Source organism: Rhinopithecus bieti, unplaced genomic scaffold (genome assembly GCF_001698545.2).
Source record: "Rhinopithecus bieti isolate Rb0 unplaced genomic scaffold, ASM169854v2 scaffold_47418, whole genome shotgun sequence".
In the NCBI taxonomy this organism is placed as follows: domain Eukaryota; kingdom Metazoa; phylum Chordata; class Mammalia; order Primates; family Cercopithecidae; genus Rhinopithecus; species Rhinopithecus bieti.
The window spans coordinates 2,059,021-2,077,343 of record NW_016819951.1 but is presented as its reverse complement, the minus strand read 5'-3'; the positions used below and the strand labels follow the sequence as shown (position 1 = coordinate 2,077,343).

Here is an 18,323-nt window from a genome sequence, read left to right as displayed (position 1 = left end):
TACCTCAGAGACTCCCAAAATGTAGAGCTGCCAGTGTACAACTCCAGCCTGGGAGAGCTGCAGGCACAAGACCCCAACCCAAGAGAGCTGCTGAGTGGATGGGGTCCAGCAAAGCCACAGGGGCAGGGCTGCTCGTGGTGTTGGTAACCTAATTCCTGCTGTAGCATGTCCAGGATGCAGGACATACAGAGCCAAAGGACATTATTCTCCAGCTTTAAGATTTAATGTTGTTTTACCTGTTGGGTTTTGGACATACTGGGAATGAGTTACTTCTTTCCTTTTCCTATTTCTCCCTTTTGGAATGGGAATGTCTATTTTATGCCTATTCCATCATTGTGTTTTGGAAGTAGATAACTTGTTTTGATTTTATAGGCTCACAGCTGGAGGGCATTTGAGGTGGGATGAATCTTGAGTTTCATATCTGATTTAGATGAAACTCTGGACATTGGGCTTTTGAATTGATGCTTTTGGGCTATTGAGATGGAATGAATACACTTTATATGTGAGAAGAACATGAGTTTTGGGAGGCCAGAGGTGGAATGTTATGACTTGAATGTCTCCTCCAAAACTCATGTTGAAATTTAATTGCCATTGTGCCTTGGACTTCCCAGCCTCTAGAACTGTGAGAAATAAATTTCTTTGTAAATTACTCAATTTCTGTTCTGTTATAGCAGCAGAAAACAGACTAAGACATGACAAGAAAGAGTTAATTCTTTCAAGTAAGTGCCTCAGGTACACTCTGGGAAATATGACTGAATGAGTTACTGCTCAGCCTAAAATTAAACTCCTGGCTTCTTGTCTGGCATAAGAACTATTAGATTGCATTACTTTCCACTGATGGATCTATCTTTATAATGAATTGAAAAAAGAATACCCAGTGGTTCCTTTTGTATGAAGAAAATAAGATAAATATTAGCCAGGAAAGGTCATTTTGGTTTCCAATATGTGGGGAGTTCATTATGATGGGTTCTGATAAATTATATTGTGTAGTTCTTTCTGATAGCAGAAGGTCACATTATGCCCTTGGGTGGACATAAGGACAAACATACTTAATAAAGTTGGAGGATCTGGGAGATGAACATTTTCAAGTTTTTTTTTTTTTTTTTCTGAGCAACTCATATTTATACAGTTATTTAAAGCCATTTCCCTCTTGTTGAACTAATTACTCAAGGCCCGTACTCTCCTATATGCAGCCCCAAAGTGGTGAGTCTTTAAATTTATTACTGAAAGTGTTCTCTAATCAAACTTGTGGAATTGTCTTTGGGTTATCCAAGAGAAAAATCTCAGTTGTGCTTGGTGATGGATTCTTAATTGGTTCTACAGGATTCTAAAGTAATAAGACTGCATTTCAAAAATCATTTTTATGTTATATTTGCAACTTGAATATTTATTAATGCATATCATTATTTTTCTCTGATCTCCACTACTGGGAGGGATGTATTTAACTTAGCATCATTACAAATGGTATCGTTTCATGATCTATTTTTTTCTTAAGATGTCTTTGCTTTAGGATCATCTGACTCCTTTTACAAATGTGTTCACTAAGTAGAAAAATCCTTTTAGGTTTGTGCGTTGAGGGAATGTCAATTATAGTATTCACAAGTGTTCTTTATATTTTGATATTGTGGATTATATTGGAAACACTTTTTCTCTTGGTGTTCTATTAACATTCTTTCAAAAAGCAAACTTGTAGATATTCTAGCATCATCTTCAGGCTTATGTCACACAAATCTAAGAATTCAGATCTTTTTGCTGGCTTTTCCACTGCCCTATGGGCTTGGGCAAATTGCGTGTCTTGGGAATGCATTATCTCCAACTTCCATTTTTGCCTGAGGGTCAATGAAATGGGAGAGTGAAATTTGTCCATTTCAAATGATTTGGGGCCCTTTGTTAAATTTTGAATGCCCTTCCTGCTGCAGGAAGTTCTTTAAAACTATATTATGTTAACTAATATGTGGCTAGTTAATGACTGTAGAATTCTGTATCTTTTCCTCCCTAATATTAGGACACCTCACAACTATGGATATGTTTGGCTGTCTGCCACTTGCCTGAAACTGCAGGTGTCATGGTTAAAAACCATTATTTTACTACTGGAAATTAGTTTCATTTTAATATTAAAATGCTAATTGATTCTTTTTTTTTGGCCTTTTTAACATAGGTCTTCTGAGCTATGATAATTTTTTGGAACTGCAGAAATGATTGGTTCTAGCTACAGATGGGAATTTGGAGTCACTCTGAAATACATCCTGGAATAATTGTGTTTGACTAGAACCAAATCTTATGAGGTCCCCAAGGTAAGATTATTTTAACATTTACCTGGACATGATATCTTTACAAAGTATTGAGAATTTAGCAAAAGTGAGTATCCTGGAGTTGATGATCCTTTTTAGAAGCCTGCTTTTACATAGACTTTTTGGGAATTTGGGGAAATGTTGATCTTTTCATTTTAGCTTTCGTCTGTGAAATGAAAATTATTTCAGTTTGCAAAATAGTACTTTGATTTATTCAGTAGGGGAAAAGATGAGGAAATATAAATCTGTTGCTGCATAGCTTTTTGGCCCCACCCCTACCACTGTGACCTGGCATTTCTCTGGGGGAGTGGTTGTTGAGCTACTGTTAAGTGAATACTTGTTTTAGGGACTGGGAACTTATTGTTACTCACCCAGCAACTCGTTACATAGAATTGTCCACATAAGAAGAAGATAGATTAGGGATCATTGCCCAGGATTGGAATGTCTGCCCTTGAGACTTTTGATTTAAGGCATTTGTTGTTGAAATCCAACCAGAAAAACAAACTATTCTGCTGACTTTTTCGCTGCTCCATGAGCTTGGGTAAATTGCATGTCTTGGGAATGCATTATCTCCAACTTCACATTTTTGTCCAGTGGGAAGTGAATTCAGGAGACTGGTTATACATACGATGGGAGAGTCAGGGAAACTGAGCAGAAGATACACAGGAAGCCACTGCCATCCCCTGGCTGGGGACCATGGAAGCAGTTAGTCCGTGAGGAAGCAGTGCCTAGAAGAAGGAAACTAGAGTGGAAGCTAGAACCACAGTGGGCCCTTCTGGCAGAACTGGAGCCTGTGGAGAAATGGCCACTCCACAGATCCTGCCAAAGACAGAGAAGGCAGGGAGAGATGTCCTGGCCTATCCCTTTTCCTATTCTCTGGGTTCCAGCTCTTGCCTTTCCTTGACTGAACCCAGCCAGTAACCAGCTGACCTGGGAGCCTGGGAAATGCAGCCTAGAGGGCCCGCCAGCCCTCAATACAGGGGAAGAGGGAAGAATGGATCTGAAGACAAAACAGGCCCAGGCTGTCATAGAATTCATATACTTAAAATAAACTTTTGTTTCTTTTTCATTTTATAATATCACTTTCATTACTGAAGAACATCCCCATCTCATGGCTGTGTCATAATTTGTTTAACCAGTCTCATACTGTTAAACATTTGGATCATTTGGATCATTTTTTTTTGTCTTTCCCTTCCTGCCTTCCTGCCTCCCGGCCTTCCTGCCTTCCTGCCTTCTTTTTTTGAGACAGGGTCTCCCTGTTTGCTCAGGCTGGAGTGTGGTGGTACAATCATAGCTCACTCCTGCCTTGAATTCCTGGCCTCAAGCAATACTTCCACTAGTCTCCCAGTGTGCTGGGATTACAGGCAAGAGCCTCCATGCATGGCCAGATCATTTTCAATAGTATAAACAATAAAAAAAATCCCATACGTTGCTGGTTATTTCTTTAGGGTTAAATCCTGTAAGTGATCTGTTGGATTGTAAATGCTTGACACACATGATCAAATTATCTATCAATTTATGGTTTTATCGAGTGAAACCCTTTCTCTTTGATTTAAATATATTTCATTCAATTATTGCCAACAGTGGGATATTATTTTAAATATTTTAATTGCTTTCCTTTGAGTGTGGGTGGCATTGTGGTTATGATGAGAGTCACATCTTTTATTAAATTACACCTGTAAGGCATAGATGAAGGGATTTCACAGGTGTTTTTAAGGTTCCACATACACTGAATTTAGTTAATCAAAAGAGAGATTATCCTGGGTGGGATTGACCTAATCAGATAAGCCCTAAAATGAGACTGAGCCTTTCCTGGAGGAAGAGATTCAAACCATGAAGGAGCTCATGCAGGGGCCATGTGGCAAAGATGTGAAGGGCTTGAGAGCAGTTCCTGGTTGATAGCAAGAATACAGGGAATACAGAGAGTCCCAAGAAAATGGCTTTGGCCAACAACCTGAGGGCACTTGGAAGTGATCCTTCCCCAGTTGAGCCTCCAGATGAGGACACACCCAGCTGACACCTTGATTTTAGCCTGTGAGTTTCTGAGCAGAAGACCCAGCCAGAACATGCCAGACTCCTGACTTACAGAAACTATGAGATAATATATTGGTGTTGTTTCAAACTGCTCCTGTCCAAGCACTAACTAGGCCCGACCCTGCTTTGCTTCTGAGATCAGGTAGGTTGAGGGTAGTATGGCTATAGATTGTTGTTTTAAACTTCTAAGTTTGGTAATTTGCTTTATACATTGCTAACATTCTAAACTTACACAGAAACATGGAGCCTCTCTGCTTTGAAGGGCCTTTAGTTTCTCAAAGCATGCCTTCCATCTCTCCCACCTCAGTGTACGCATGTGAAGGGGACAGAAACTCTAGAAGCAGCTTGAAAGGTGGCAAAGAAAATAATATGTGGATCTTACATGAGTTCTAGATGCTATTATCAATCACATAATTTGGGGGAAGTCCAGAGGCTCAAATTCCCGTATTTGATGATTTTTGTTTTTTTGTAATAGAACACTCTGTCTCACACATAATGTTCTAAAATTTCAGTTTATTATCCCAGTATCAGCTATCAATCTATTTGTTACAAAAGCTTATTCCTCTTACCCAAGGATCAGAAGTTCAAATAGCCATATGTAAATGAGTTGGGCTGGTTGGGCCCAAGGTACTGACTGCTGGGAGGGACTGTGGAGACCCGTCTAGGGGCAGCTGTGACCACCCCAGCCTGTTACTCCCATGCGGAAATGTGAGCCCAGGGATGCCAGGAATGATTTTTCAAGAGAATCTGGATTCTGATGTGCAATCTGGACATTTTATGTGTTGGCAACCAATTCACTTTTTTTTTTTTTTTTTTAAAAGCACAGATCAAACAAAACACATTTGCAGGCTGGATCAGATAGCCTGGCTTCCAATTTGTCATAATTAGTGGCCCCAAAAGGGAAAATTTCAAGGCATCACATAAATGAAGGATTAATTTTCTATTGCTGCATTGCAAATTACCCAACATAGACATTGAAAACCATTTTGAAACAGTTTAAAAGGGCAAAAGGAAGCCAATGCTTTTTGCTACCTTTAACACCAAGTTCTTCAAAGACGATTGTCTTGGCTGCTTAAAAAGCAGACCAAATCTCAAATCAATAAGCAATACACCCTTTAACAAGATCTATTTGACTGAATTGTGAGAGGTCACGGGGAGAGAAGGTTGGCAGCAGAACATGTGTGTGCCTCGGAGTATGGTGTGGGCATTCAGTTCTTCCAAGGCTTTGATGTGTTTTCCTGGAGCAGGGAACTGGGACTTTGGTAGAGGCACTGCTAGGTTGCTGGCAGCTGGAGATGCTTCCTTAGAGGCCTTCCTTAGGAGTCTCACCTATAGTGTGACTCAGGCAAGAAGCCAAACTCAGGTGCCATGTTTTTATTGTCGGCCCATAAGTGTGTATACATTTGCATATATTAAACAGGGGTTTCTTTGATCCATTGTGGTAGTAAGATGCCATGAGGCATGTGTGAGGAAGAACCTAATTTCAGATGCCAAATGCAGTGACTTTTGCTTGAAAAGTTAATTTAAAAAAAGCAAACAAAGTTAATCAAGTTCTATCTACTTAATTCCCTTATGATGTTATAAAAAGGCAGAAAATTAGGCAGCTGGGAATAATGTTTTTGATATCTTCCTTTTTTTACTCTTTTGTTTTAGAATAGACCCTGCAACCGTAATGTGAACTGAATTGTCTTTGAGCAACTGTTTTGATACCGTCCATCATACGAAGTTAAATTTATTTTATATTCACCTGTATTTGCCCATGCTCCTCCCCAAAGGAGGAGTTGAGATTGGTTTAATCAGCTGTGAACCCAGTCTTCTAGACCAGAAAGCCTTAGTGTACAGTCAGAGAAACCAGGAGAAAGTTCTTGGACCACATGTGCAAAATCTCCATAGATTCTTTCAGATCCAGAAATCATATGTATTTTATTTGGATCTAGCTCTACGTGTATTGCTTTTACATCTCATGGTATAAAATAGAATAAAATCCTCATGCTCTATTAGGATAACTCAAGCAACAACTTGTGGATTCATAAATTAGCTTCTCACTGATGCATAGGGCTAACTCGGAAAACTCTTACTTATCAAAGGTTTTTATTGAAAATTTACTTAATGCTCAGTGCAAATAAGGTTTGATTGGTCTTCTGTTTTCTTGGGAGAAAGGAATTCCAGCTCCAGGGATCTGCCCCTGCTTTCTCCCGCCTTCCTAGGATGGTGCTTGCCAGGGAACCTGGCCTTCCTCAGCCCTCACTGACTCCAGCCCTGCTTTTCCTCCAGGATGAGAGTCTGTGCTAAGTCAGTGTTGCTGTCGCACTGGCTCTTTCTAGCCTACGTGTTAATGGTGTGCTGTAAGCTGATGTCCGCCTCAAGCCAGCACCTCCGGGGACATGCAGGTAAGCCCTTTAAGCTCATTATGCACTGCTGAGATAAATTAATACAACCCCTCCAAACGTCAGAGTCCACATATTAGACACAGGTAACTGATGTGAGCTTCTGATGGTGTGTAAATAACTAATGGAAGCATGAAATATGGCGGAGTAACACAGTTTAATGGTTTAGTGCTTAAATAGTCCTTTAAAATATTTTCAGGCTTTTAAAACTTTTGTTCTCTTGGGCACACTTTTATTTTATAGCACTTTTTTCTCAAGGAATCCCAGAAAACCAGCAGCAATTTGTGTGGTTGGCGTGTGTGTGTGTGTGTGTGTGTGTGTATACATGTCAGTCCATCTGTCCATCCATCCATCCATCCACCCACTCCGGCAGCTTCCTTAGAAGTAGAACATCTTTATGATAAACTTCAACTAACACTTATGGGGCTTTAGTGAAGGGAACAGTCAGATAATTTAAGATCTTTTTGAGATATGTGGAGAAAATATGCTACATGATTTTTTTTTTTTTAAAAGGAAGACAGAAAAGAGAAAAAGCTGTGGTAACTTTCGTAAGGGACTTAAAATAGGTGTTGTCTAAAGATTTAGAGGCAGTCATTCTGATAACTTCTAGTGAAACTCATATCTCTGCATTGCTGATTTTTAAAGGCGAGATCAAAACCATCAGCTACAGATCAGTCTGTGTGTTTTTTTTTTGTGTTTGTCCTTTCTTTCTTACATCAACATTTAAAGTAACACAGTGGAAACTCCCCAGTGAATTGTGTTTTCCTGAATAGTTCATATTTGTCAATGGACTTGTTGTCAATTAATTTACTCTCTCAGCTTTGGTAATCTGAGGCATGGCAGTGCCAGAAATGTTTTGACTTCTTTGGAAAAGAGTAATGCCTGAACCCTAAATCACGTATGGATCAGAATTATAAATTCTCTCTCCAAAGGTCTTGTGTATGGAAAGTTCATGAGATATTCTTACCACCAAATATATGACATGTTATACTTTCCACTTTATTCTGATATTTTAAGGTTAGTCATAATTTAAGGCTCAAGATAATTTTTAAAATCTCACACAACTCAATTTTCCCTCCTCAAGTGACAGTTCCAAGAAGATGAGAAAAATAATGACTGCAGTTTCAGCAAATCAGCATAAAATCAATACCATTTGGCTGCTGTGAAGTGCCCACAGCTAGTTGGTTATTGTGCTGTACCTATTTTTATGAGTTTGTTCATAAGGATAGTGTTCGAGGTCTCAATCTTATCTCTTTTCTTGAGTGGAGTTTAGGAGTCAGATTAGTTGACAGGTGAAGCATTTCAGTGGGATTACCACCCACTCTCATTCATGTTATAAATTTTCTTTAATGATCTTCAGGGAATGAAAGTCCAGGATCCTTGCAATGTCCATGTGGCATTTTTATCCCAATTTAGTGCTCAGCTGATGGAGAACTCTGGATCACCAGAATTAATTGGGGCAGTGCACTGAGATCCTGAGAAACTCTGGTCAGATTTTCACTCTGCTGTGGGTGTATTACACGGAAGTCTGACAGTGGGAGCAAGTTGCAGAGAGTTACCTGCAGAAGGCTGTGTCTGAGTGTCCAGAAAGGCTCCTGGCACTGTCCCATGGGCTTCGTGGTTAGTGCTGGCCAATTAAATAAATGGTGGCACTAGGAAACCCTAGTTAGAAGCTGGATGCTTTTTATGGCTTGGATTAGAAGAGTGGATGTTGATTGCTGTGTGTAAACAAGGAGGTATCTTACAACCCTATCTCCACCTGCCTGGCTAAGAGACACGGAAGAAGTTGGGAATCTCCCCCCAGTTTTGGGAGATGGTGTGTTATGGTAGGTGTGTATCAAAGATTTAATTTTCGTTTAAGCATTAAAAAAAAAAAAAAAAAAAAACCCACCTAATTTTCACAGGTTGGGTGGTGAGACTCTTTCTTGAAGACAAATGGCATTAATACATTTCCACAGAGTCCAGAGGTAGTATTTCTAAGCGTCTAAAACAAAAAACTGCTTTTGTTGTTTTTAAAGTCTATTTTCCATCATAATTGAGCAGGAGATCACATACACATATAGGACTATGTAGTTTCAAGCTGTAGAAAAGGTGAAGGGGCCAATTGGCAGGTTCGTTTCTTTTGAAAGGAAGCCAGGGCTAACTCTTGTTATTTCTTCAACCAGCAATTTGTCCTTTTGTTCCTGTTGTTGTTGTTGTTTTTTTTTTTTTTTGGCTGTAAGCAGTGCATCACTTCCCCACAAGGGGGCAGCAAATATGTTTTGTGCAGCGGAAAGATGCCATCTGGAAGGAAGTTTTGGAAACTTGACTCCTGTGGAATTAATGATTTAGGGATCTTCCTAGAAATTTCATCTGATGTAGACACGAGTGGTTGGGACACAAAGCACCTTACAACTTTAAGATTTATTCCTGGGAATACTAGGAGACTTCAAAATTCAGATTTTGTCCTTTAAAGATGGAATCATAGCTAATTTTCTGATGGAGCTGGAGTTGGGAACTTGGGTGCTATTGATTTATATGTTCACTTTAATAGTTCCGTTTCCCTAGAGAACTTTGAACATGACCTGGACTGCACTATTTCGATTCCACAAAATGCTGTGGTGCTTGGTGACTATTTAATGTCACTTTATGCCAATGTAATCAGTTGGCATAAAGTCCCTGGAAAAACTGGGGCACACCTGGAAATGAGGCAGGAGAGGAAATAAAATGTTGAGGGGTCTAAAGTCAAACATAATTCTGGTTCTGGTACATCCTGGCTGTGTGGCCTTATCCAGGCCACTTAACCTCTCTGAACCTGTTTCATCATCTGTAAAAATGGAATGATATCCATGCATTTTTTATTTAGAGTTATTGGGATAACTGAATAAGGAAAAGTAGGTGAGGGGATTAGTACATAGTCAACATTCCATAAATGGCAGCTATTTTCACATTTGGAGGCATATCTACAATGAGTGTGGAAAGGTTTGCATTCCAGGAACGGCTGAAGACGGTGAGCATGGGTAGGTAGATGTGGTCAGAGCCTTCAGGGTTTGAAGCTTTCTCATGTATAAGAGAAAAAGGTTTGTTTATTCATTGTTCTAGAAAGCTGACTGTGGCAAAGAAAGTCGCTTTATGAAGACTGAGGTTTCAGCTCAAACTTAAGAAGGAGAGAAAGGCTTCAACAAGATGGGAACAGAGTGACCCAGAAGGGTGTTGAGAGCCGTTTTATTTGCTCGCCTTGAGCTAAATCTGCTGTAGAGAGGATGTCTCACTGATTGGGAAGTAGTTAGATGTCAAGAATTGTGAAGGGTCTGAGCTTTTACTGTCCTCTCAAGCTAGTAGGTTAGCTGGATGCTGGGCAGAAGGCATGAGATGCTTGGGTCAGAGACAAAAGATTTTATTTTACTTTAATTAATCAACTAATTTTTTTGAGATGGAGTCTCCCTCTGTCACTTAGGCTGGAGTGCAGTGGCGCAATCTCAGCTCACTGCAACCTCTGCCTCCCAGATTCAAGCAATTCTCCTGCCTCAGCCTCCTGAGTAGCTGGGATTATAGGCGCCTGCCACAACGCCCAGCTAATTTTTGTATTTTTAGTAGAGATGGTCTTTTACCATGTTATCCAGGCTGGTCTCAAACTCCTGACCTCAAGTGATCCACTCACCTCGGCCTCCCAAAGTGCTGGGATTACAGGCCTGAGCCACTGTGCCTGGCCCGAGAAAAAAGATTTTATTACTCATGACACAGGAAGCAGCATGAGCTTCAGGTTTGCTTCAGTTCTTCTTTCATTCTTGGGCAAGTTATGAAACCTCTTTGGACTCAGCCTCTTTCTATGTAAAATGAGAATAGTAAAAATAATAAAAAGTAAACCTCAGAGTTATAATGAGGAATCAATTAATACCTGGGAAATGCTGAGAACTGTGTTTGCTTAGTGTGTGCTCAAAGGCTAGTTATCTTTATTTAGACCTGTCTTCTTCTCTTGAATGTTATCTATTTTGTAGAGGTTCTGTACTGTTCAAATTTATGGAAATTTAGGTTTTCTGTTTTTTTTTTTTTTCTGTTATAAATGGTTATGCAAAATATGCATGTTGTGATTTTGTGTTTTGACGATTTATGTTATTTTTAACTTAGGGTAAATTTTTTGAAGAGCGATTGTTGCATCCAAGTTTGGGCCCATGTTTTCTGTCCCCTATAATGGCTGAAATTTATAGGAACCCTGCAAATACTCTTGACTGGATGGACTGTTTTAGCTCTAATTTTCTACAAGAAACCAGGTAATTTCAAAAATACTAATTGAGTGGGGCATATAACATCTACTACAGGAGTCTCTCTAAGGCTTAAATTTGAGATCATATTTGTGAAAATGATAAAATTGTATGTACAAGCGGCTATTTGTACTTTGCTGGCAGAAATGAATTGTACTTACACAGATGAGTTTGAAAAATGATTTGCCTGCATTGCCTACTTTCTGACACTAGGGGGTAGGCAAGGCTTATCATAGCTAAATAGAGCCACACATGTAATTTTGCATGTTATAAAACTGCGCTGAAAAAAGTAAAAGGAAACAGAAGAAATTAGTTTTACTAACACATTTTATTCAATCCAATATATTCAAAATATTATCATTTTAACATGTGACCCTAGCCACATTTCAAGTGCTCAATAGCCACATATAGTTAGAGCCTACTATAATAAGTACCATGAACTAATAATGAGTTAGGTCTTAATGTTGCTTTTTTAAAGATTAGAATTATGGATTATTTTAATTTTCATGGGTCAGTCATAGAGCACACTGTTTTATCTCTATTTCATTTATGTTTTATTTAGTTATTTACTTTTTTTTTTTATAAACAAATGACTACTAAATTTAGAAAAAGTACCAGGTAAGTGGGATTTGTAACCTCAAGTCATAAAGAATGGGGAAGAGTTCTGTTTCCTGATTAATTACTTATGCTATTATTCCCTGCAAGAGCATATTTTTAGGGAGAGGGAAGTGGCAAAAGTAATTTGACAGTGTTTGTGTGTGTATGTGTGTTTATGGGTGTGATATCAACCATTAAGTCTTAAAGTTACCCACTAGCAAACTTATTTTCATCAATAATGAGCACTTACCCACTGGGGTGAAACCTGACGATATCATTTTAATATGGTTTTTCCTGTCCTTTTCTCTGTCTTCCTTCTTCCTGTCCCACTTCCAATGAATGGTTATTTCAGTAAATCTATGGATGTATTGCTATGTAGGCAACTCTACAATAACATGGTCTATTTTATGAGCAAGGAAAAGAAAAGACTATGGAATGGTTTAAAGGGCCTTTGTTTTGGTAGCAATAGAAAAAGGCATCCATAAAATAGTGGTTACTTTATTCTCTCCCTGGGGAGTTTTTGCACTAATACACAGAAGCCCCACTGCAGTTATATTCCATCTGAACCTTACAAAGTAGAGTGCAGGCACCTGTATTATTTAACAACCATACTAGTGATTATTCAGACCTGCAGCCAAAGATGAGAACCACTGATTCAGAAGAAAAAAGAAACAACTGGGAGTTTGGTTCCTATCAAAGTACTGTTTGATCTGAGTGGTGATGAGTCTCCATTTCAGTCTTGCTATGACACGGTTAGGCTGAGGAGAGGTGTATTTCACCTCTGTCAAGGTGACCTCCATTTCCACCTCTTGGGAAGGACTGTGAAAATACTTACTCATTTTGTACCAGCTCGACTTTCTGGATGCTGAAAGCTTCCAGCGTGAGGGATTCCATTGACCTCCCTTGTACTCCATATTATATTTCTTCAGTGTCATCTTGAAGGGCTAATCATAATCTCAGCTTTTAATAAGAAGGGAAAGGAACACATATGAGGTGTTAATATTCGACTTATTCTCATCTCTTCAGCTGCAAGTTCAAGTCCCAGTGCCACCGGCAAGGTCAGCTTTGCGAAATGTCTGACAAATGAGCATGCTTTACATCATTTTGTGTGTGTGTGTGTGGGAAGAAAGGGTTGTATTACTGACTGGAGTAAAGACTTTCAGTTCCTCAGATGAGCTTGTGAGCCATCCTACTTGGCACAGCAGACTTTTTCACCCTCCCCTCTTTGAGTCTTTAAGGCAAAACAGGCAACAGTCTTTGAAGAGTTCTCTGGGTAGTTTGGGAAAAGATTCTCCTTACCCTTGAGGAGATACTTCCCTTTTTCTTCTTTCAAGCCATGGCCTTAGACTCATCTAAACAAAACCTGCAATTTGGGATTTTAAAAGCTACAGGTCAATACCTCATCTGTATGTCAGTGCTATATGAAGAAATTGGAATCGTTTGTTCCATATAAGGAAAATAAAATCTTTGGTAAAAAGAAACAGCAGGGGTAGAGATGGGGCAGGAAGAAAAATGACGTTTTGTGTTTTCCTAGGTGTTGCTTGGTTGCTTTAAATATTTTGGTCCATATGGTAGTCTCAGAAGAGAGCACTGGAATAATATTATTGAAGGGACATTTAAAAACCCATTACAAAGGATTGATTGTGAGAAGACTGTGTTTGCAAGAGTTAAAAACAATTTGACTACTAAGACCAAGCACCATCAATGCTTATATTTTAGGGTGTATCTGAAATCACATAAGAACTGTAACTAAGTCCAACAGGGTTACAAGGGCCTGAGGTGGTTGGGTGTCTCCAATTGGGCTCTGTTTTTTTCTTACCTGTTGGGGATTGGGTAATGGGATCCTAGAAGCAGAGAGGGAACAATAGAGAAATTTGTTTCAGGAAAAATATAATATGGGCATGAAATTAATAAGTGAATAGCAACAGTGTTGTTAGCAGCAGGCGATTTTTCAGTAGCTCATCGCTGACATTGCACAGCTACCTGGGAAAGGGTTGGAAATAAATACCAGCCCTCCAAGGGTGTGGGAGATTTGAGCAATTTGAACTTGGTTGTGCATAAAGGAGTACAAAGTCAAGATGTGTGTCTTCTTCCCCAGAATCAAACAGTTACACATTTTGGAAAAGTCTCCTTTGCTCTGGAAAGTCTTATGTGTTGTTTAGAAAGCATTTGCAAGAGATGGTGGAAGGCTTGTCTTTCAAGGGGAACTTTCAGAGCCTGGTTGGATTTGAGCTAGAAAAATGAACATGTGAACAGGTTGCTGTTTTCTGCCCTCCCTCCAAGTGTCCTGGGGTAATTTTACAGGCTTTTCAAGTAAGTGTTGCCCTGTGGAGGACAGTGATTTCTAACTAGGCATAGTCTATGTGTTTAAGCTGTTGCCGGCTAAACATATCCAATATGAAATAATGCCCACATTGAAAGGGAGAGAGCAGTCATTAATATGTATTAGAAATTGGAAACATCCACAGAATGGCTAGATCAGCATTTTTCTGGCCCAGGGTGTGTGTGTGTGTGTGTGTGTGTGTGTGTGTGTGTGTGTATGTTTCTGTGTCTGCTTCTGTTTGTCTTCTCCTGGAAAACAAGTATGACATTGTCTGATCTCTCCAGGTGGGAGTAAGATTGTTAGCCTCTCCTACTTTATGTTGTAGTGATCTGGAATTTGTTTTCTCATGAGCCTGATTTGTACCTCATAGGTGTGTGACACATCAGAACCTGGATTGTTTCTATAAGTCACTGAGACCTGAATTTGAACCCTACTAATTTTAGAATTTGTAATGGAATGTGTGATGAAAGATCAGCCTTGAAATGATAGGGCCGATATTTACCCATGCTGTCTATGAAAAGGGATTTGCTAAGCAAATAAATGGTGTAAATATATTTACCAAGGAGCTGTTCACGTTATCTTAAAAAAATTGTCGGCCGGGCGCGGTGGCTCAAGCCTGTAATCCCAGCACTTTGGGAGGCCGAGGTGGGTGGATCACGAGGTCAGGAGATCGAGACCATCCTGGCTAACATGGTGAAACCCCATCTCTACTAAAAAATACAAAAAACTAGCCGGGCGACGTGGCGGGCGCCTGTAGTCCCAGCTACTCCGCAGGCTGAGGCAGGAGAATGGCATAAAACCCGAGAGGCGGAGCTTGCAGTGAGCTGAGATCCTGTCACTGCACTCCAGCCTGGGCGGCAGAGCGAGACTCCTTCTCAAAAAAACAAAAAACAAAAAACTGTCAAGTGCTTTGGGAAGCATTTATTTAACATGAAGTCAAAATGCTTGTACCTTCTCTCTGCAAAGTCCTACCTATGTGACCCTGGGCAAAGTTATTTCATCTCTCTGAGACTCAGTTTCTTCTTCCTGGAAGTGAGTATTACAACATCCCCTACCTAAAAGTATTTTTGTGACGTGAAATGAGACAATTTATCTAAAGGACTTGGTATTATGTCTGGAATTTAATGCATTTTCTTATTTATTATTGCTACATAACAGTTGTATATATCTTTGGGGTACATGTGATATTTTGATACATATATACAGTGTGTAATGATCAAACCAGGACAATTGTGACATCAATCACCCCAAACATTCACCCTTTCTTTATGTTGGGAATATTGTCATTCTTCTTCTCTGGCTATTTTGAACTAAAACCAAATTATCGTTAACTATAGTTGCTGTACCATACTACTGAACACTAGATCATATTCCTTCTATATAACTGTATTTTTATATCTATTAATCTCTGTTCATCTCTCCCTCCTCCCAACCCTTCCCAGCCCCTGGCAACCACCAATCACCTTTCTACCGGTATGAAATCTACTTTTGTAAGCTCTCACATATGAATGAGAGCTTGCAGTATTTATTCTGTGCCTGGCTTATTTCACTTAACATAATGACCTCCAGTTACATCCATATTGCTGCAAATGACAGGATTTTATTCTTTTTTATGACTGAATAATATTCCATTGTGTATATGTACCACATTTGCTTTATCCATTCATCCAGTGATAGATACTTAACGTTGTTCCCATATCTTGGCTGTTGTAAATAGTGCTGCAATAAACATGGGAGTATAGTTATCTCCTTGAAATGCTGGTTTCCTTTCTTTTGGATAGATATCCAGCAGTGGGATTGCTGGATCATTTGGTCCTTTTATTTTTAGTTTTTGAAGGACCACTATACTGTTTTCCATAGTGGCTGCACTAATCTACATTCCCACAAGTATGTATGAGTGTTCTCCTTTCTCCACATCCTTGCCAGCATCCATTATTTTTTGTCTTTTTGATAAAAACCATTTTGACTGGGTTGAGATATCTCATTGTGGTTTTGACTTGCATTTCCCTGTTGATTAGTGATGTTGAGCATTTTTTTCATATACCTGTTGGTCATTTGTATGTCTGATTTTGAGAAATGTTTATTCAGCTCTTTTGCCCATTTTAAAATTGGATTGTTTTTATTTTGTGCTGTTGAGTTGTTTGAGTTCCTTATATATGCTGCTTATTAATTGATTGTTGGATGGATAGTTCGCAAATGTTTTTGGCCTTTTCATAGGTTATCTTTGCACTTTACAGATTGCTTCCTTTGCAGTGCAGAAAATTTTTGCTTTTCTGACCTGTGCTTTTGAAGTCTTACTAAAAAATCTTTGCCAAAACCAATATATTGAAGCATTTCCCCAGTTTTTGCTTCCAATAGTTTCATAGTTTCAGTTGTTAGATTTAAGTCTTTACTCCATTTTGATGTGATTTTTGTATATGGTGAGAGATAGGGGTCTAGCTTTTTTCTTCTGCATATGGTTTTTCAGTTTTCCTAGCACCATTTTTTGAACAGACTGTCCTTTCCCCAATATAGGTTCTTGCTGTCTTTGTCAAAAATGAGTTGGTATTGTAAATAGTGCTGCAATAAACATACATGTGCATGTGTCTTTTAGTAGAATGATTTATATTCCTTTGGGTATATACCCAGTAATGGGATTGCTGGGTCAACTGGTATTTCTGGTTCTAGATCATTGAGGAATTGCCACACTGTCTTTCACAATAGTTGAACTAATTTATAGTCCCGGCCGGGCGCGGTGGCTCAAGCCTGTAATCCCAGCACTTTGGGAGGCGGATCACGAGGTCAGGAGATGGAGACCCATCCTGGCCTAACACGGTGAACCCCGTCTCTACTAAAAAAAAAATACAAAAAACTAGCCGGGCGAGGTGGTGGGCGGCCTGTAGTCCCAGCTACTCGGGAGGCTGAGGCAAGGAGAATGCGTAAACCAGGAGCGGAGCTTGCAGTGGCACTGAGATCCGCCACTGCATCTCCAGCCTGGGCGACAGAGTGAGACTCCGCCTCCAAAAAAAAAAAAAAAAAAAAAAAAAATAATAATAATTTACAGTCCCACCAACAGTGTAAAAGCATTCCTATTTCTCCACAATCCTCACCAGCATCTGCTTGTTTCCTGACTTTTAATGATTGCCATTCTAACTGGTGTGAGATTTTGGAACCAACCCAAATACCCATCAGTGATAGACTGGATAAAGAAAATGTGGCATGTATATACTGTGGAATACTATGCAGCCATAGAAAACAATGAGTTCATGTCCTTTGCAGGGACATGGATGAGGCTGGAAACCATCATTCTCAGCAAACTAACACAGGAACAGAAAACCAAACACCGCATGTTCTCACTCATAAGTGGGAGTTGAACAATGAGAACACATGGATACAGGAAGGGAAACATCACACATCAGGGCCTGTTGGGTGGGGAGCAAGGGGAGGGAAAGCATTAGGACAAATACCTAAAATACCTAATGCATGCAGGGCTTGAAACCTAGATGATGGGCTAATAGATGCAGCAAACCACCATGACACATGTATACCTATGTAACAAACCTGCACATTCTGCACATGTATCCCAGAACTTAAAAATAAAATAAAAATAAAAAAAATGAGTTGACTGTAAATGTGTGGGTTTATTTCTCAGTTCTGTATTCTGTTCCACTGCTCTATGTGTCTGTTTTTATGCTAGTACCATGCTGTTTTAATTACTATGGCTTTGTAGTATATTTTGAAGTCAAGTGATGTGATGCCTCCAGCTTTGTTCTTTTTGTCCAATCCGGATTGCTTTGGTTATTTGGAGTCTTTTATGGTTCCACATGAATTTTAGCATTTTTTTTTTCTATTTTTGTGAAGAATGTTATTGGTTTTTGATAGAGATTGCATTGAATCTGTAGACCACTTTGGGTAGTACTGACATTTTAACAATATTAATTCTTCTAACCCATGAGTATACGCATCTTTCCTTTTTTATGTGTGTTCTTCATTGACTTTCATCAGTGTTTAATAGTTTTCTTTGTAGAGATTTTTGCATCTCCGGTTAAATTTATTTCTAGGTATTTTATATTCTTTGTGTCTAGTGTAAATAGTATTGGTGTCTTGATTACTTTTTCAGATTCGTTGCATATAAATGCTATGGATTTTCGTATGTGAATTTTGTATCCTGCAACTTTACTGAATTCACCTATCAGTTCAAGATTTTTTTGTTGGAATCTTTAGGCTTTTCTAAATGTAATGTCATGTCATCTATGAACAGGAATGATTTGTCTTCTTCCTTTCCAATTTGGATGCCCTTTATTTCTTTCTCTTGTCTAATTGCTGTGGCTAGAACTTCAAATGTTATGTTGAAGAAAAGTGATGAATTTGGGCATCCTTGTCTTATTCCAGATCTTAGAGAAATGGCTTTCAATTTTCCGCCAAGCAGTATGTTAGCTGTGGGTTTGTTATATATGGCCTTTATTGTTTT

The 18,323-nt window shown here is 39.2% G+C and overlaps 1 protein-coding gene across 1 annotated transcript in view; it reads left to right on the top strand.

Moving 5' to 3' along the window:
* TAFA4 (TAFA chemokine like family member 4) overlaps window positions 1–18,323 on the top strand; it is a 189,426-nt gene that overhangs the window by 45,275 nt on the left and 125,828 nt on the right. Inside the window, exons 2-3 of the mRNA XM_017859396.1 lie at window positions 2,159–2,294; window positions 6,600–6,715. Of these exons, the coding sequence (XP_017714885.1) occupies window positions 2,281–2,294; window positions 6,600–6,715 (130 nt within the window). The 5' untranslated portion in view covers window positions 2,159–2,280. The remainder of the gene's footprint in view (window positions 1–2,158; window positions 2,295–6,599; window positions 6,716–18,323) is intronic.